At 43.8% G+C, this 20,739-nt stretch overlaps 1 protein-coding gene across 1 annotated transcript in view; it reads left to right on the plus strand.

The window, feature by feature from the left end:
- The first annotated feature begins 4,723 nt into the window (after positions 1 to 4,723).
- The window catches only part of ACTR3 (actin related protein 3), a 220,709-nt gene continuing 204,693 nt past the window's right edge, over positions 4,724 to 20,739 (plus strand). Inside the window, exon 1 of the mRNA XM_069224689.1 lies at positions 4,724 to 4,963. Coding sequence (XP_069080790.1) covers positions 4,920 to 4,963 — 44 coding nt within the window. The 5' untranslated portion in view covers positions 4,724 to 4,919. The remainder of the gene's footprint in view (positions 4,964 to 20,739) is intronic.

A 20,739-nucleotide genomic window follows, 5' to 3' on the forward strand; every position in this document is an offset into this window, starting at 1 on the left:
TGGGGAAGCTGTGTGATGTGGCGGGTGTGAGGGAGATGATGGCATCCACCTGTACCTTGGGTAGGAAGGCAGAGAATGATGGCTGTGAGATCGCAGCAACCAGGGTGCCAGTAGTTTGAAAGGAGCCACTTGCCAACAATTGGAATACAGCTAGCAGCTTGGTTTCTGGTGAAAGCTGGGTGTTGCGCAGCAGCTGCTGAATGGCTTACCAGTTAAGCCTGTACCTCTGAATGATGTCTTGTTGGCGGAGTCCCAGAAGGGTTGTCCTGGTGCGGAATATCCTCTCCTACCTACTGCGCTGCCTTTGGAGTCCCTGCTGGTGTTGTGGAAGCTGCTGTTGTTGGTCCTGTGCTCTGCGTGCATGCTAGATGAAAAGCACCTCCATGTCTTCCTTTTGGAGCTCTGCTGTTGCTTCTGTGTGTTTTCATTAAGTACAGGTGTGTTTGCCCCATTTTAGCACCTGCCCTGACCCAGGCGTAATTTTTTTACGCAAATTGGGTTGTGCGGCATTTTCCGACTCCCGTCCATGTGTCATTTTAGCGCAGTAGCATAAATAAGGCGTACGGGTGTTTAAGTCATTTTTGGGACGGGAACACCTAGCTTGCATGTAATTAACGCAATGCGGTTTCCGGCATCCAGAAAATGACGCACACTGCAGAATTTTGGCATTCACGGGCTTGGGCGTCAAAGTTTAAATATGCTGCATGGTTTGGGCAGAATGTGGTTCAAAATTTTTGACACACATTCGGCACAGAGTATAAATATGCCCCTTGGTTTTTGTTGTAATTTGTCTGGTTTAATAGGTCAATCAGGCGTGGTCGACAAGCCAGAGTCTGAGTCCAAGTAAGTGAAAGAATTTTTCGACTGAGATCTGGCAAGTCCTATGTGCATCAGGACAGACCCACTGAACAGTTGAGAGTAAAATTTGCAGGTTGAATTTTGCTTGTGTATCAAGGAAACTGAGAAAGAAGGAGTAGCTGCTAGAGCAAAACGCTGTAAGTGAAAAATCCATAAAGTTTCTGAAGTGATTGTGTTACCCTATCTGTAGTAAATGGACAAATTGACTGTTCTTGACCAGAGTAAAGCCAACCATACTTCTGCTTTAGAGACAACTACTGCATTAACAGTGATAGAGAAGTTTAGGTTAGATGATAAGTATTTGCACGTAGGCAATGTACAAGGGGAACTTTCTTCTAATGTCTTCTATTGCTTATTGAGTGAGTACGTTGAGACGATAGATGCGATTAATTATTTTGTGTGCACGCAGATTCCTTCATCAGTCGAAGGATTTACCTATCATAGTTTGCCTCTCACTTATGGGATAAGTTGTAGTCTGTTACTAACAAGATTCTATAACCAGAAGTACATCCACTATTTCTACTCAAACCATGATGTTGTGTTTTTGTTTGTCCCCATAATTAGGTATCTGAGTAGAGCAGCTAAGGACAACGACATAGTATTAGTGAGGGGTTTCTTTGAGCCTACATTAGCTTTTGGGACAGCATTTGTGCACAAAGATAATGTGACCTGCTTGCTTGCACCTTTAGAAAAAGCTTCTTATCTCAGACAGATGACAGAAGAAAGGCATTAAAAGAGAAGTTAGGAAAGAGTTTAGAGAAAAGGACTTTTAGAAATGATTATGCTTTTAGTGAAATAAAAACACAACAGAAATTTGCTTCAGATTCGCAACACATAGGGAAGCTTTGTGTATATAGACCTAGATCTAGTACTGACACTTTGTTTGTGGGAACGAGTGAATGTAGGCATGTGTTTTTGTTTCAGAGTAAATTAACATTAATGTTGAATGGACAAGATCCAGCGATTCCTGGTATATATTACATTTGTGGACCTAATGCTTTGTTACCGTCTTCCAAGAGGATGGTAGGGCACATGGTATTTGGGGATAGTTTTCCCAAAGATATTCCAACTTGATAACTTGAAAAGATTACCGAAATTGACTAAATTACATCACAGTAGAGAAAAGAGGGAGTCTCCTTCTGGTATAGTGGAGATATATTTGGAGCAATAATTCCTTCAGTAGGAGTTGTTCTGAATTCTATAAGGATTCAAAAGTTGTCTGCTATTGCCGATAACATGCTGACAAATTTTTCAGGAGCCATGATCCTGATAGATACAGAATTGGCCACGGAAAGAGCTATGACTCTTCAGAACCGACTTGCGTTAGACATTCTTTTAGCAAAAGACGGCAGAGTTTGCAAAATTCTTAATTTGAGACATTGCTGCTCTTATACTCCTGATAATAGAGTAGAAATTAGGATCTTACTTACTAATCTGACAAATGAGAGTGCTGATTTGAAAGAGTTGAAGGAACCAGGGGTTTGGGAGAAAATTGGCAAAGGATTTGCTTCAGTGGGAAATTGGCTCAGCAACATTGAGAAATTGATGATATTGAAATTAATACAAGGGATATTGATTATTGTGATTTGCATTATTAGAGCATGGGGAATGTGTAAATTGTGCAGGATGATTAAGTTGAAGAAAATGAAAAATGATCAGCGGAGGAAAGAAATAAGGAGGGAAAATTTGTTTAGAGGAAATTCAAAAAGGGAACGAAGATTTAAAGGGATAGAGATGACAAATTTTAGCTGAAGCAGAAAATTTGTGCGGGAAGATTTAGTGTGATGACAGTGAGTAAGGAGGGATTGTTAACGCTGAATTTTACTAATGGTTATTCATGTATTTTGAGTGGTGGATTTAAATAGAAAATGAATTAATGTAGAGAAAAATAATGCACACATTTGAAGTAGCGCCCACTTGAGTGGCCGCAAATGCTCACAAAGTGTACTTATTAATAGTTTATTAATGTAAATTGTTGAGCTTATGTTTGACTAATGTAGTAATATGTCACATTAAAGGTCATCCATTATGTACTAGCTTTATTAATTTGTAGGCCTTAACTTAGCGAGGTCTTGGCCTAGCTGCATGGCCTCATGTCAAGGTGCATTTCTTAGACGACTGATAAAATGGCTGTTTAGAGAATTAAATTGTGATTTTCCATTGTACTGACTATGTGCTTGTAGCTGAAGTTAGTTCTCATGAGAAACTGCTTGCTAGAAGATGATGTGCTAGCTAGAGAAACATTGTATAATGTAGTATGTGTAAGAGTGACCTTCCCAGGAGAAGACAATGGATGCACTGACTGGAGTATGGGCTGCAACAATATTGATATGTGATGAGCGCAATGACGAGAACAGGAGAAGAGGAGCCAATCATCAACATGAGAACAGGGTAGTCGTAAAACTTTACATTTGGGGTTTTATTTTAATTAGACTAAATGCAAACATGTGATTCTTTGACTAATAAGGACGTGGGAAATCTAACTTAGCCGGACTGCACCAAGGAGAGAGGCCACTCCGCGATATTCATCTTAACTACCTTGAGTGTTTGGTTATTATTATTTTCCGAACTGCATGAAGAAACTTTGCTTTCCTGAACTTTGATGCTGAATTCTGATGCCTTGCTGACCCAACTGATGTCCCGTTGATGAAGACTGTCACAGCTTGCTGAACCATACTGAGGCAAGGTATAAGACGATGTTACTGATTGTTATGTCTATTTGCTTTGTCCCTAGGTACTAACCGCTATTTTGACAGAGCCATAATTAGATGTTTTCCCAAATTTGTGTGACTAAAAGTGTTTTGCAAGAAGTCCAAACATGCTATTCTAATCTGATATTAGTTAGGGTTCTCACTGATGAAGTTCGCTACATATAATAACAGCTGATGTCTTTTCTTTACTGGACCTAAATGTACGCTATTTCCTTTGTGCAGTTATTCTTGCTATTAATTTGTGCTATAACTTTAGAAGGTGTAGTGGCCCAAGCTTTGATTAGATTGTGATTCTGTCACTGCTTTGGTAAGCCAGTATTGTTTCTGTATGTTTATCATTTGATTTTGAGACCAGGTTACGTGACATTAGCATTGTTAATATAGTGAAATTTAAAAGTCTGGTTATTCATGACCGCAAGGTCATGGTGTGTGGAAATTACTGACTCCTACTGATTATTTATGTCATTGATCATTACTGTTATTGATCTGTATTGGTACGGGATACATGGTAGGAACTACTCGAAGCGCAGTCAAAAGGTCCATTGGCCTATATGCGTTTCCCTTGTAAGTTTACTTAATAAGGTCTGACGCACTAAGAATGATGACCGTGTATTAAACAGAGATCTCTATGTGATATCAATCTGTACTTTTTTGCTGATTCGCAAAAACTATGAAGTTATCCTATTTGAAATTTTTCCAGTTATAAAAAATCCCCAGAATGTTGGGGGGGCGGGGAAGACGCAGATTTGATATAGATAACATGTGTGGAAAAAAACGTGATGGGGGGCCTGAGCGCTAAATACCCAAAATAGCCAAAAAAAACGGGTGAACAGTTGTGAAAAGGGGGGAGATCTTGCAGTTAAGGGGTTACTCAGAAAAAGTGACTCAAAACGTATTTGGCTTTTCCTTGTACCATGAATGGTAATAAGTCTCCACAGAAACGAAATCATTGTGAAATACGTTTCTTATAGACACCTTGAAAATGAAGACCCCTGTCGTAAAAAGAATATTAATCGGCCAGACCAAAAGCTGATATAGAAAGGAGGCGGCATTCGCAAGGTTACAACGTGTGAGCTCCACCTTGCGCTCACGGGTCGCTGTCAATCATTGCGTGAAACGTCACGTCGCAGGGTGCGTCTCCTCGGCTGGAACGCTTAGTCGGCCATCTTGGGTGAACCCCGGCTGTGCGTGTCTTCCTGTGCGGAAGTGGGAAGTCCAACTGCCGGGGAGAAGGAGAGGGGAGCTGAGCAGGGCTGGGCCGCAGTCTGCCTGTTGGATGGTTAGATAGCACCTTCCGTGCGCGCTTTTTTTTTTCCCCCTTTCCCTCCCGCACATATACCGAGGTGGACGATGGCGGGGCGGCTACCGGCCTGCGTGGTGGACTGTGGAACAGGGTAAGAGGGGTACAGTGTCCGGAGGGGCGGGGGCTTTGGCTGCCGATATTCCGGGAAGGAAAGGGGTGGTGTGTAGGCTGTAGGACCTGGCAAGCAGTACTGTACAAACACCAGCTGTCAGAACCTTCAGAGCAGAAATTACAATGTTGATGTGTTCCTGATTAGCATTAAAATACAATTTTCTTCGAATGCCGATGAAGTAGTTAAGGAGGACCAAGATCCTATGAAATGACACTCGTAGTGTTTTCTGGTGCAGCCTTGTATGCACGTCTGCCTCTGCCCCAAGCATACTTCCCGTGCTTTCACCGATGTCCGAAAACCCAACGTACCCTAATGACACCCGTGTTTTGGTGCCATCGATGACTCTTAGGCTGACACTGCTGTCACTTACTTTGCCTTCGGTGACTCTCTGACGCCTGCAATTTTCCTTCCTGAACCCCCACACGCCCCCACCCTAATCTTTCTCCTCCTCATTGAGATGCCATTGCAATTTCCCCTGTCCCATTGCAAGCGAGCCGCTGTACCCCTGTTGAGCCCTTGCTCCTCAGGTGTGGAATGCCATGGGAGCGAAGGACTGTCATCGCCATCCCCGTGCTCGGCAGGGTGTGCCAACTTATGCAGGTTGGAATCTTGCATCAGGCGTTGCTCAGCGTGGTGATGCATAATAAGGTGTTTGTTCAGAGATGGAGTAGATAGGCGGTGCCCTGCCCCTTTCGGTGACCAAGCACATTAAGACGTCGAATTCGAGCCAGGTGGACCCCGCCCGCTTTGACTTTTATGCCACAATCTGCATGGCTGTCGTGGCTTGTATGTCCTCAACTTGACTGCAACAGGAGACACATGCCTACACATCCAACAAGGCACGCTCCATGACTGCCAGTGAATGAACAGATCAACGACGTGAAACATTTGGTTCTACGCGAATATCTCTGTGGCTTTTTACAGTTAAATACTTCTTCTGACTTATATGCACGTTCTTTAAAACGTGTTTTTTTTTTTTTTTTGCGTCCTCACTTCTCTAAATGGAAAATAGCATGTGAGCAAGCGCAGGGTAACTTCCTAGTTTTGTCAGAGGCGCCTCTTCCTGCTTTAGTGATTTATACCTTATAAGGCATTTTTTCCTGTGGCAGACCTAAGCATTTTTTTTCTATGAAAGCTACAATTTGCCACCTACCGGAAGATTAGATCGAGTTGAATTCAAGCGTTTTAGAAGTTCACGTTGATGGTGGATTACGAAGATGATTTCTTGTTGAAGCGTGTCATTTGCACGAGTCGTTGCGCAAGATCTAATTGTTGAGCCTGTACGTAGGAGGGGCTGCCAGTTTATCAAAGAAATCATGTGTTTTTGCGTATCCTCTGAACACTATCTGTTTCGAATTTTTTGACTGAAGCATGTTAGTTTTTTAAAAGGAAGAGACTAACTTTTTCAGGCCGTTTGTTTCCAATTACCTTCGGGTATTTTATGTGCGTCGTTAATAGAGTTAAGAAATAAGGTACCTGATTTGTCCTCTAGTAAGGTGGTAGCCAGTGACTTTGTGGGTACTACTCTGCATTCTGGGAAGATGCTGGAACGCAAGAAAGTTGTTCCTTTTAAAGGTAATTTACTCCTAAGGAAATGTGTGCTTTGAAAACTTTATATATAAAATGGTGTCAGCGACAGTTCACAGGAAGCAGAAGTTCGAAGAGAAAGCATCACAGCTCTTCGGAAACCCCTTTCTTGTTACTTAACATAATCAATATCTTTGTTTTGCGGATGCTAGTAGCAGTCGATTTACACTGTTTTAATTGTTTACGCACAATTGTTCCTTTCAGCAGTTAGTGATGTCGACTAAATAGCAAAGCCCAGTCGCACGCTATTTAACGTCGTGCGTGTCTGCATAAAAGATACATTCTGTTATCAAAGTAGCGCACAGTCTCGTCGTGTCACGGAAAGTTGACTTATCGTTTGGAAAGTTTATCATTGATAAAACAGTGTCTCAAGGAATTACTCACTGCATGCAGTTTTCTCCAGTGCACCGCAGACACCAAATTATCTTATTTTTGGCTATTATTTGTGCCTGCATAAAGTCAAAACATCTCACAAATATAGCATTGCTTGTCTTGTATGTTTGCTCCTGAAGAATCTGCTACTACCACACCACATGATCTGTTAGCTGAATGTCACTTTCAAATCATCTAACGCTTATCTGAAATAAGCGTGTTTTCAATAACCCAGTTTCACATATTACACATTTTTTTATATTCTGTTTATTTATGCTGCTTAGGAATTTTGTTCTTGAGGAAGAGTTGGTATGTGTGAAGCTTTTAACGACATTGTATATTTTGAAACGCTGTTTATTTCAACACACAATAGGTTACATCCTGACGCTTTATTATAACTGTAGATACTTGAATTGTGATCTAAATATGAAACATTTGAAGCTCATCTGGACATTGATGCGCATCCGTGCTGAAAATTTAGAAATATTACTGTGCAGTACAGCACTGAATGAGGGACAGTGTACACAGTTATTTCATGATGGCGGGCGAGTAGTAGGCTTCCATGGTCATACGTGCTTTGGACAATAATAATGTCAACACTGTAATAGTATTGACGCATCTGAACATGGCTGACATTCATTCAACATTCTTATTAACACATTTCAGCAACACAGTTATTTAAAATTGACAGCTCTGCTCAGCAGACATCTCGTACTAGTGATAAATAGTGCAGCACTTCGAAATTAGTTCTACTCTTACTCGATAGGATCAGCACTTCTTAGCAGTGCTCGAAACAGGAACCAGTAGCGCTTCTCAGTCGGAGTGCTATAGCGGGAGATACATACTGATTAATTGCATCTGCCCGGTGTTACATTTGTGGCTCAGTCATGCAGCACTATTATTAATCTTGGATAGTAAATCTGTTTTGTAGCCACCCTCTTTTGAGAAACTGAAACCAAATTACATTTGTTAATACATCAGAGCACCCAGTTTGCCTTATGGTAGGGGAGTAGCTCAGTTAATCGTACCTTTTTGTAATGTTTTTTTTTTTTTGTTTGAACTGTAGAATGAAATCCGCTCAGCTTTCACTTACAATGTATGTAGATCTGAATACTGAATTTCTAACTTGGATTTCAATGATCTACAGGCTGCCTTTACTGTGTTAAACAATATTTGTGAGCCCCCTTTTTTTGGGAAATATGCTCCAGGATCTTATGGAAGCTACTGAGACCTTACTCAGGCAAAATTCCTGATTCATATTTTGATAATAGATATACAAACATAAATCAGTCTTACAAAAGTTTTGCCAGGGCTCTGTCAACACCTCAGTTTTTCTGCTTATCCCACTTATTTTTCAAGATTGAGTTGACCAAAATGCTGATGTGCCCAGGATAGATGGTGATCTCTTTATTTTTTTTTTAATTTGCTAATGAAATGATCTTATTTTAACCATTAGGGCTATAGAATACTTAAAATACTCTTTGGGATTTTATTACGAACAGAGGTTGTCATTAATCTCCCTCAATATACATTATGTTGGCCTATCTCACCACATTTAAAGGGAAGAAACCCTACTGTTATAAGGTACCCATTTGGTGAAGGTTTCTGTCTTTGACGCAGGGCTTCGTTTCTTTGATAAAAAAAAAAATCAATTGTGAACACTGAAGTTGCTAAATCTTGCTGCACCAGCATCATTGCAGTGTTTAGCAGGTGACATAAGAGTCCGGCGGTTTGAGCACTGATGGGATTTTTAGAGCCATAGGCCATGCTGTAATGAGGAGCAGCAATGGTCTGTTTTCATTGCAAGGTAGTACATTTAGTCCAATGCATGTTCTTTATCGACAAACACTTTGTGTTCCTTACTGGGTTCTGATTATTGCACTATGGCTGAAGCTAGGTCCGAAGGACAGCAATATGTCTAGCTTTAGAAATATGTCCCATAACAACACCGTGCTCCTGGATAATTTAATCTTCAAGTTGAGCTGAAATGGAGCTTGCCACTTGGAAACTATCTGCCAATGAAAATATATTACATGCTGTAGTATTTTTGTTTTTGTGAAATTATTCCAGTGGCTCCTTCCTTGGTGAAAGCAGCGTTAGGATTGGACGCAAGGCAGGCTGGGAGCCGGTGCCTGATGAAGCAGCTGCAAAACTTTTACTATAAAATTATAATAAACTGTTTAGTATGGTTATATAGTAAAATAGGCGGGTATGGAGCTGTGAGGAGACTGAGGGAGAGAGCACAGCACTCCCCCCTCAGTGTGCATGTATGTTTAGCCAGTCATCTTGGGCTGGCCAAACACATATGCACACCGGCCTCTCTCCAACCCACCAATGCAGGCACTGCATTGCAGGGTTGGAGACAGTAGATGGAGACTTTCACTCTTCCACGGAGCGCCTTGGCTGGGCTCACCGTCCAGTCCTAACGCTGCTCTCATGCTACCAGCAGCATGAAAGCAGAGTTAGGATTGGATACAGGGCAGGCTGGGAGCCTGTGTCCATAAACGAGGAGGGGAACGGAGCAACACAGTGTGACGCACAAGGTAAGGTGTTACTAATAATGGGTTGTGGTCGCTTTCTGACCTGTTGTGTATCTCAAATTTGATGGAATTGATGGCGAAATGTTTCAAAATGAACATGCAGTTTGCAAAAAGTGCTTTTCTTCAAATAACAAGATTTAGTGCCTGAGCTGGCAAAACCAGTTGAGAGCTGTTCAACAGAAAGTTCAATGCTTCATGTACTTTGCAGTCTCTGCTGGTCACTACCATTGAACACAGGCCTCCAAGTAAAAATCGTCAGTTAGAAGGACCTCATGTGAGGGGTATTCTAAGGAGGGATTGAAAGCTGTGACAGAGAGTATCTGTTGCATGCAGTTTCGATGTTTTAGATATATTATGGAAGCAAAAACGTTTCCTGCAAACAGAAGATGTTGCTTTCCAAGAATTATATTGCGGATTTGCTGTTCAGCACTGATTTATGTCCGGCCACGTTCCATGAAGTTATTCTGATCTTAGATTTTCTTGGGGTTCCCATGAGTTTTCTTGTATCAATGTACTGACTAGGAATGCATCTTATAAGTCCGCTGTTGAGCCATGGTCTGCTCATTCGAGTGTCAAGTTTGTTACTCTTTTTTGCTAAATTACCTTCCTTTGATTCTGGGCAGTTTGAATTTCCAGCTAGCTTGTAGTTTATGTAGCATTGGCTAGCCAATCATGCACAGGGCCCCATGCTCCTTTTAAACATGGTCTCTGTGAGCTGGACTTTGCTTGCGGGAGCAAGACATCTTGGTATTTAAATGGCTGAAGTTTTTTGAAAGTTCAATCTCCCGGTCCTCAGAATGGCATCACCCTGTTCCGGACCTTGCCAGGTAGTTATTGTAGATTCTGTCAAGCCTTTCCCTGGTATCATTGCAAACTTTACCTCTGGTAATTTTTCAGAGTTAATTGTCTTTATTGCTGGAATGCATTCAAACAGACGCAGTAGATTCCCTCTACTTAGTATATTCTGATCTCTGCTTCGAATGTAGTGCAGGATAAAAGGCGGGTTAGTGTTTATCGCTAGTCCTACCATGATTGAGTTTCGTTTATCCTGACTCGCTTTCTGTGTTTCTCCGCAGTAAATTCTCCGAGCTATGTAAGGAAAGACTGGCTTGTTCCCAAGGTAGTCTGTGAGCTGCATCAGAGGGCCGATCAAGGGTCCGAATAATTGCTAAAAGGCCCTCCTTTGTGGCTGAGGTCTTGATCAGATACGATCTGTTGCTCGTTTGAGCAGTTGTTCATATTAAGCACTTGTATGTGGCGGGCCAAACTCTGATCTGCTCACACAGGTCTGAGAGATGGCAGGATTCCATATGTGCAGGAAAAGAGACTGTTTCGCAGAATTCAGTCAGTAGAACATGCAGCCCAACTGGATACTGCTGTGGACATGTAGGGTTGTTAAAGGATCTTTCCCCGTGGCCTCAATTGTTCCACTGGTCCAGCAGTTGGATGTTCCTACTTCCATTCATATTTGGCACTGATCCCAATTGAGTAGATCTCCATTCTCGCCAGGCAGAATTCTGGATTCAAGTTGAGCTCCTAGGTGGCTGCCCAATAGATATCTGCGCTTAGTGCTTTGTTAGTTTGTCCATTCAAATGGTGGGGGAAGTTTTTGCTTACTGAGAGGCTTTTAGGAGTGCCTGGATGCTGATTTTCCTTGCCAATTGATGTATTATAACGCCTGCCTGCCATAGAGGCACATTGTTGACTTGTGCTTGATGTAGTTATGTGGCATTGAATTGAATAAGCCCTTGTATGGGTCGTTGCTGGAACCCTCAGGGGTTGCAATAGTCTGAGTGTATTGGTCATTCGTCTTGCCCGTTCTATTTTTCCTATTGTCAAGCTTGTCTTCTCAAGGTAGTTCTCTTGGTTGTAACGGGAAGCTGAGTCTCCATGGTAAACTGGCATTAACATGTCAACCGTTGTCACTACCTCCATCTGACTCGCTGTAGGACTATTGGAGCCTATGTCCTCTTTAGGTGCTGGCTTATGCAGGAAAATTATATTTTCCTGTTGAGCAGACATGGTTTCACAAACATGCTCTTTCGTGTGTCTATTAGTCTTTACAGCTACTGTAGTAGGCTGGTCTGAGGGCGTTTTTTGTCTTTTTTTAGGCTTCCCCGTGTGGTGTTAAAGACTGTGGAACTAATATGGTTGCAAATATCCTTTTCCTCCTGACCAATGGATGTCGACCTGTCTCCGAGGTCAGAGACTTCTAGTGCAGTGTTTGTACTTGCCGCTTGGGGCTTACTAGTTCTGGGTAATCCATTTAATATGTGTAAATATGGGGAAGTACTGTGAAGCGTCGTCTTCTGACTTTGATGTTACATTATGGCTATTCTTTGTGATGTTAGACTTCCGTGCATTAGGGCGCTGCTTTTTAGTGTGCTTTTGCAGTTTCTTTTTTGCTCTTTTTGTCAAGTTGTAGGAATATGCTGTGTCACAAGGTCCTACTAGGCTTGGAGTCCAGCTGACTATGTCCTATCTCCTTTGTCCCTGGGAAGGCGGTTCCTTATCTGAAGAATGATTACACGGGCATTACTATCTGATAGTTCGGTCGGTGGGGCAGGCAGTCCCCCCTGATTTGAGCCCTATTTCAGCTAGAGGTGGTACATGAGGTACTGCTGTAAATGGAGATCTGATGAAAGTGTTGGATGTATCGGCAGACTGAGTGCTATTGGATATCCTCTCTTTCTGGTCAGGCCACAGATACCCCCCCCCCCCCCCCCCGGTTGTGTGTGTTTTTTTTTTTTAACGCTTTGAGTTATAGACCTTAATATCTCAGGTAGGGTGCTCAGTTTGTCAATCAGTGGTGAGCATGCACAGGGTTGGTCATCCTGTGCTTGCCCATACTCTTTCCAAGTTGCTTAATCCACTTCTGATAGTGGCCAAGTTCGAGTTTGTTGACTGAATTAGATCAATCTCGAGTCCCATTTTTGGTGCCTGGCATAGAACTGCACTCACTATTGTATCTTGCTTTAGACTGATACCTACAGGAGTAACTGATGACGACTAAAAGACTACCGGGGCTGGTTGAGATCGATTCATGCTCACCTATATGTGGCATTTTACCCGGACCGTAGCTCTGGCCAGATTCTGGAGTACAAGCCATAGAGCTTTCAAGGAGGTTTTCAGTTTGAGTTTTCAGCGAAGCAAGGAATCGTCCTGGGAGGTTTCCAAGATCTTGCTCAGTTATGCTCTCCCTTTTAGGCTTTATTGCTGCGCTTGGTGAGTATACATGATCGAGGGGGCATCTAATCCCATAGTAGGCCCATTGCATGAGGTTGGGTGCAGATTTCTGAATCCTATTCCTACTCTAGGTGCTCGTGCTCTTTTTCTGAAGTAGCGCCTGCTACAGATTCAAATACAGGTTGCTCTAATGATGGGTCTGCTGCGAATATGTGAGCTTTGCTCCACTGGCACACTTTCATTTTCGGCAAGTCTTAGGTTGTAGTAGGTCCTCTGTAGCAGAAGCTGATTGTATGGTCGTCCTTTACCAGAGTGTTGTAATGTGAATGCAAGTAGGGCGCACCAGGTACACTGCAAGCTGCAACCCAACTCTGTCCAGCCTTAGTGGGGAACTGTGGCACGCTCTTTGCAGCGACCTGCTATGGCCGCCCCACTTGCAGTTCTTTGCTGAATCACAGTGCAACAATAAGCTGTTTGCTAGCTCACATAAGTGGTTGCCCCCTAGTAGGGCCACTATGGGGGAAGAGGATTGTATAGTCGCCCTTCGTTGAAGTATTAATGTACTGATTCAAATGGGGCACTCCAGGTGCACTGCAAGCTGCACCCAGACTATATTGACCATCTCCATGGGGACCTGTGGCACACTTTTTGCTGCAACTCGCTATGGTCGCCTCACTTGAGGTTCATTGCTGGATTGCGTAGCAACTATTAGCCTGCTTGGCCTCCTGAGTCTTAGATGCCAAGTCGGGTTTCTGCAGAAGATGCAGATAGTCGCCCTTCGTCCACCTGTGGAGCGTTGAAGTGCTGATGCAAGTGGGGCATGCCAGGTACACTACAAGCCGCACCCAGACTATATGGGCTGCCTCTGCGAGCACCTGTGGCACTCTCTTCTCAGCGACCAGCTATGGCAACCACACTTGCAGTTCCGAAAGTAAGCTACGTGCCCTCCTGGATCCTAGGTACAAGGCAAGGTCGGATACAAATTAGTCAATGGAATACAGAGAATGGTTTGACAATGGGCAGGCTTATAAATGGACTTATAAACTTGCAGGCCAGAACCTAGGAAGGTTTCCACTTCTCCTTCCCTCGCTCAATTGTACTGGCGAGAAAGCTGTGGGACAGAAAGGCGGATAGGTAGGGCAGCCGACCGCCGGGGGCTTGGTTAAGGTTCGTTAGAAGTAATAGTTAAAGAATAGTTGGCGAGAGGTGCAGGGTGGCATGTGGCAGAGAGCAACAGGATGGCAGAGGTCAACAGATGAGTGAGTGACTGACAAACGAGCGGAGCGGCAGGCAGGTGAGTCTCAAAAGGCAGCAGGCTTTCGATTCCCTAGCAAAAATGACTCTCCATTTGCCACTCACCACTCGCTGCTTTTCACAGCTTTTTCCCCTGTCTCATGTTGCCACGACACGTTGGTTACCACACCCTTAAAATCCTGAGGGCCAGTGAGGCCAGCCGTTTCAGCAACTTGGCTGATTCGACCCATGTTTTGGTAATAGTCTGTGTTCAGGGGCTGTTCAAGAGCTGCCGGCACAGACTCTCGCTTCGTTCCAGAGATCCGGCAATCCGGGTGTGCTCTCGGGCTGCTCTCTCAGCTCTGCCGCACCCCACCCTGCTTGCTACTTCCACAACGCTAACGTCACAACATCACCAACCATAGGACACCAAGTTGACCTCAGATGACTCAGTCTTTAACTCACTCTTCCAATGTCATCCCAATTGGGATAGAGCAATTGCTCTTTCATTTCTTTGCATCTAAAAACTCTCAACTCTCTTCGGTTTTCCAAGATTCGCCTTTTCAGATCTCTCTGTCATCAAGCTATGAGCACCACTAAATGTATTTTTTTTTCTTGGTACTGTCCAGCATGCATGCTACGTTGTAATTCTATTCTTGGTGCCTCATGTTTAGTGTGCAAGACTTGCAGGCTGTAATTTCCTCCTCTGACAGTCTGGGCATGAACCTCCTTGTTCATTAATCTGTGTTCTACTCCCATCCTCTTTCTGCAATCAGTAAAAACTCATGTATTCGTTCAATTTAGCCATTGAGTTAAAGGTCCCAGTGTCAAGACGCCTGCTTCCTGGGTATTAGTGTACTTTTGAAGTTTGCAAATCAGTCAGTCTTAAGGCTGTATCTGCCGACTCACACTTTTCCTAGCTACTGCTGAGTCATCTTTCTGCATTGTGCAACTTCTGCTCTGTTGCTCCTTTTGAGGACCTGGTCTAGCACAGTGAGCCCTTCAACATTCTGTTACTTTCTATAGACTTTCCTCTTGTGTGTTTAAAAAAAAATATATATATTACTCATTTTGTATGCTTAACCTTACGTTACATGTACTGTATTTACTATGTGCATCTATTCTTATTTGTGTATCCCCTCCCTGTACCGTGCTGTTTTACCCTGACGGGTCTTGTTAGTGCTATATAAAACTTTAAAAAAAGAAACCTACACAAACCTCTTAGCACTCTGGGTGCTTCCACTTAAGTGTCTTCCTGAACCAGCACGCCAAAATGCTTTGGTGATCTTGCCTAGCAAGTACGGTCTCTCTTGGAGTGTACCCTGAGACTTCCGACTTGGGAATGGGCCTGGTACACCGATGTGACCTCTTAGGGTATTAAAGGGTACACTGTAAGAAGTAGCAATCGTTTTGCCCAACAAGCTTCACTCACTACTTCTTTCTTTCATAGATATAGACAAAGGTATAGCAGCTTTCAAAAAGCTCAATTAATGTAGACTACATAGCAAAAGGAAAGGTACGATTCTGATTAAAAAGTGTCAAGAAGATTGGAGCATTTTTCTGAAGCAAGTAACAATCTTGCTTTGAGGAGAGTGGCTTTTGATAGCTTGGGCCTGCACACGTCTGAAGTGGGGTGAAAAGAAGGTATTGTCATTGGAGATCAGTTTGTGAGTATGACAGCAAGCTTTCACTGGATTGAGGGGGGAGGAAGGGGTGGGAAGAGTTTGGATTGCAGTTTAACATGAGTGACGCTTAGTTAATGTTGGCTACCATACGCATACATTTTAAATAGAAATAATTTGCTCAGCAATCAGTGCTGCCAGTGGCACCATCTTTGTTGATGATTGGTACTGGGATGTTCCTGAGGGAAGGAGTGGAAACCACTGTAAAACCTTCCTACTGTGCCTCTTCTTTGCTCCTATAATTAGTGTGAAGTGCCTCCTAGTTGACCAATACAGTCTCCAAATGAATTATCACAATTAAGTAATTATTAATCCATGATGCCCAGAGCGTTATGTAGTTTAATTATTGCTGTAATTTATCTGAACTTATTTTTATGTATCTTGATTGCTAACGCCATACTTAAGGGGCTTTTGGTTGTGTGTTGATGTAGTTTAGTGACCTGAAGTTGGTCAAGTCTATAAACTGGTTTAGTGTAGGTGCTTGAGGCTGCTTCCACATTTGTGCTAGGCACAGCTGTGCTTCTGAAAGTATGTGGGAGGGGAAGCCGCCCCTGCGCGGTTGTCGTGGGGAAGAGCCTATCTGCTCCTGGACTACCACTGGTTTGTGGGGTAATGTGATGTTAGTAATGGAGTGTATTGTATGTAGGACCTTGTTCCAAAATGTCTGTACACTCTGGCATTCTCACCATGTGTGTAGGAATGTGCCCCGCTCCCTGCAGCCCTACCACCATAACTCTGAGCTCCCAAACATTTTATACAAGCATACTGGTGTCAAATATCACGGCGTGAGGATTTTGTAAGAGTTCTCTATGTAACAGAGACAGATAAAGAACTTGGGGGCCTTTTGCCATATCACTCCCCAAATGTTATCTGTGATAGCTGTGGCAAATTCCCTTTTCTGTTGCTTCACACATGCATGTTTCTTTGGCGGGGTGAGATTGAGCATATATCGATATAGCCATGACATGTGTCTGTGCCTGGCACATGAAAGGTTCTGTAGACGCCACCTCTTTGCATAACCAGATGAGCAGGGGGGTCGTCTGGGCCAGTGTAATACTTCCCCAATTTTATGTGTCCCGTCTAGTCATGGTAAATTTCTCCACTGGGTCCTCACTGGTTTTCAGGTCCCCATCATCATATAAGTTTCTCAGCTTGGAAGATCTCCTGCGATCCCAACAAATGGAACCGGGGTGAACCATACCTGGAGGAAAGCTTTGCTATAGGCTAGAGGGGTAAGACTGATATTTGTGTCTCCCACAAACCTTTCACCAGTAAGTTAATAGTGTGGATATCCGTGGGAGAGGTGGGGGGAGACAGGGGTCACTAGCCCCAGTTGGTCAGGGGAGCCATGAAAGGCTACCCAGGGGGGTCAAGGAAAGGGCCTGTTCAACCGGGAGCCAGGTTTTTTTGTTGGTATCATGGTTCCAATCTAAGGAGGGATGAAGCTGTGCAGTCATGATGTAAGTAGTAACATCAGGGAATCCCATGTCCTTCTCCTCCTGCTGTGGCTCAGAATAGAATTGCCCGAGCCACCAGTGGTGACTTGCCTCCCCAGACAAAACTAAGGATCTTGTTGGGTATTTGCGTCAAATTGGGGTTTGTTATGGGAAGGGTCTGGAGGACAATAAGCAGTCGGACATAAAGTTAATTTTAAGTTAGAGGAGCTGGCTCCGCCAAGAGGTCACTAGTTTGCCCCACCTGCACAAGTCTTTGAAGAGAGTGGTAAGCAAAGGAGGGATATTGCAGTCCTACATGGCATTTGTATGTGACATGAGCGGGACCCCAAGATATGAAGCCGCCCTTTGGAAACCCTCCCTCGGGATGGGCCCCCGGAGACTGTCTTGTGGGTCCCCGACACCCATGCCCCAGGATTTAGAAAAGTTAATCTTGAATCCAGATCCCTGTGCACATAGATTAAGTTCCCTCATCAACGCACGAATGGAGGACTCTGGGTCAGGGATGAAGCATAATATGTCATCCGTGAATAAGACTAATTTATGTTCCTATTTAGGGGAGTTGACGAGAGGGGCACCTTTGGCGTGACACCCTAGTAAGGGTTATAGTAGGTGAAAAAGAAGCATTGATCTTTGCTTGCAGCAGGCTTCTTAAAATTAGCTTGTATGAGGGTTTTTATCTTGGGACCTATACGAGTTTTGTCTAAGACCATCGATGGGTATGCTCAGTCCATCCTGTTGACCCTTCTCAGCGTCAAGGAGAGGAGTCTCATCGGTTGACGGCACCGCTCTGCAGCTTCAATGAGCGCAACAACTAAGCGGGTATTGTTGTTGGCCTGTCTCTTACAGATATAGCACCACAACAATCAGGCTTTAAGTTTTCCAAATGTAGTAGTCGTGCTACGGGGATGGATGTGATGATTTTAACATCACAGTTCATGAGTGCGGTTGGGTGGTAAGAGGAGCAGCATGTCGAGGATTTATGAGGCTTCAAAAGGAATGTAAGATGAGATTCTAACATTGTGTTGGAAACTGTTCCAGACCTTAAGAAATAATTGAAGACCAGTTGGAGAGGCTGAAAAATGATGTTGCCTACTGGAGCGCGTTTCCATTGTCCCTGATGAGCTGAGCAACATTGTATAATGTGACGCTGCCACGCCTACTATACATGCTACAAAACACCTAATACAAGGTCCCCCAGAGTCTTTCAGAAAATTTACTACATTGTCCGATCCTTAATATGGCAGGGAGAGGCTCTGTGTATTGCCTTAGCCAAACTTCAGAGTCGGGTATACGATGAGGGACTTGTGATTCCAGACATAAGTAAGTACTACTGGGCAACTCAGTTGATGGTGATCAATGACTGGGCTTTTTCTGATATCCAGGAACCGGCATATAGAGTGGACAGGGATACAGTGGGTCGTAGAGGCTACAAAGCTGTCCTTTATCTGAAGGAAAGGGCGATAGGAATACCAGAACACAGTCGGACGGTAGTTTGAGTATGGAGGGAGGCAAATAAACAAATGGATTGGAACGATAGAGTTGCAAGCAGGACGCCCTTATAAAACAGTGATTATCTCAGTGAGGTGGGGGGGGAGTGAAAGGTTTTGGGTGCTGGGAAACATTGGGTATTGAATATCTGGGAGACGTTTTGGAGGGATAAGGCATTGATTACATTTGAATCCCTTAGTCAAGAATTTGAGTTGGCGGACTCAGAATACTGTAGATACATACAGCTGGGACATGCTCTGAGGCAACATATTTTGGTGCAGGAGCAGCTCCCGGAGACCTCGCTGCTGAATGATCGCCTCCTAACTGAATATATTCTGCACAAAGCGATCACTGTTAACTATCGTAAGCTGGTCTTTAATTCCTCTGACCTACTTATGAATTTGAGAAAAGCATGGATGGGAGATTTGGGCGATCTTGGAGACGAGGAATGGTCTGAAGCAATTCAAAGCCCACATGAAATAGCAATATGTACATGGTTCAGATTAGTCTAGCTTAAAATACTACACAGATCCTATTACTCTAGGACTTGGCTGGCCAAGATAGGCAGGGTGCCCACGTCGACGTGCCTCAGTGGGTGTGGGCTGGAAGACACCTTCTATGATATTGTCTGGGAGTGCCTGATAATCTAGGTATTTTGGAAGGCGGTGGTAGAAACTATGTCCCAAGTTATGTCAACTGAGCTGACATTAGATGCAAAATGGCACCTATTATCAGTGTCCGGAGAGGAGACCTGGACTACACACCAGAAAACGTGGTTGCGATTGGCGGCAGGAGTGGCCAAGTAAAACACTGCAGGGGATTGGGGGAGTTCTGACCCACTTAGACTGGAAGTCAGACTAGAAATGATGCCAACAAGCAGAAAATGTAATCTATCAAAGCTGCCGCTGCCAGAGGAAGAGGGAGAAGGTGTGGGTAGCATGACCGATATATAGAGGTATTTGATGGGGTAGGGGGTACAACCCCTGAACAGATATTGTGTGAAATGTATATGCTGGCCATAAAAGTGCCCTTACCGGCTAGGTTAAGTGTCTAAAGCTGACTGTGCTAGTTGGTACAACTGCTGTGTTATAGAAGATGTAACAAGCATGTTTTTATGGCCTGTATGATGAGCACAGTTTGAAAATAATATATATATATTTTTTTTAAAGAAGAAATAATGTAAGATGTTCGCCATAGAGTTGACCAGCAGCGAAGCATAAGTTTCATAAAAAGTGGTTGGAAACCCATTCGGGCCAGGGGCCTTGCGGGCGGGAAGATTGCTAATTGCTACCCTAACCTTGTCAGGGCTAAAATCATAACGAGCCTAAATCCTTCTCTCTTTCAGGAGGATCAAAGTCTCAGAGGTAGCTGTCTTCATGGTGCTTGTTGAGGTTTTGACCTTGGTAGAGAATTGAATAGTAGTCACAAGAGACCAAGATGTCTGCTGTCTCACTGTAGTAGTCTCCATACCCATCCTGAATTTCCTTAATGTGGTTACATTTGGAACGTATGCGTATTTTGTGGGACAGGAGCCGGTCTGCCTTATCTCCGAATTCATAGGAGTTTCTTGACCGCCTCCTTCATTATAATTGTTCCACGATCTCCCAGGGTCTACGCAAGCCCCTGCTTTGTCTAGATCATGCTTGTTTCAGCTGGATTTCGAGTTCATGTTTGCAGAGCTTGGCCACCCTTCGAATGCTGCTGTGTGAGAAAGGAGCCTCCCTCTAAAAAACGCTTTTGCTGAGTTCGATCAGGTCGCCTGGGGCACACTGCAAGTATTCTCCTTTGTGAGCCAGTGTTTGATAATGTCTTTTATGCGATCTGGAAGATCTCGTTGATTACCCAGGATTTCAGAAATGGGAGTTGAGGGCCCCATATCCAGCTGCACTGTGTGAACTGAGATAACCTTGATGTCTGTTGTGGTGTCAACTAGGCGAGAGAGTAGGCACCGAGAGACTAGGAAGTAATCAATACACAAATATGTCTTGTGGACATTAGAGTAAAATTTGTAGTCTGGTTCGCATGGGTGGTGGTAATGTCAAGCATCGACCAAAGAAAGGTCGAGTAGGCATTTGGCCAAGGCCGGAGGAACAGGAGCTTCCCTCTGCCAAGGTTTTTATCAATCACACCTCGGACTGAGAGAGATGTTGAGGTCTCTGCTTAGGAGTATATCTCCTCTTGCAAAGAAAGGGGTCCTTTGGAAGAAATCA

Source organism: Pleurodeles waltl, chromosome 3_1 (genome assembly GCF_031143425.1).
Source record: "Pleurodeles waltl isolate 20211129_DDA chromosome 3_1, aPleWal1.hap1.20221129, whole genome shotgun sequence".
In the NCBI taxonomy this organism is placed as follows: Eukaryota; Metazoa; Chordata; class Amphibia; order Caudata; family Salamandridae; genus Pleurodeles; species Pleurodeles waltl.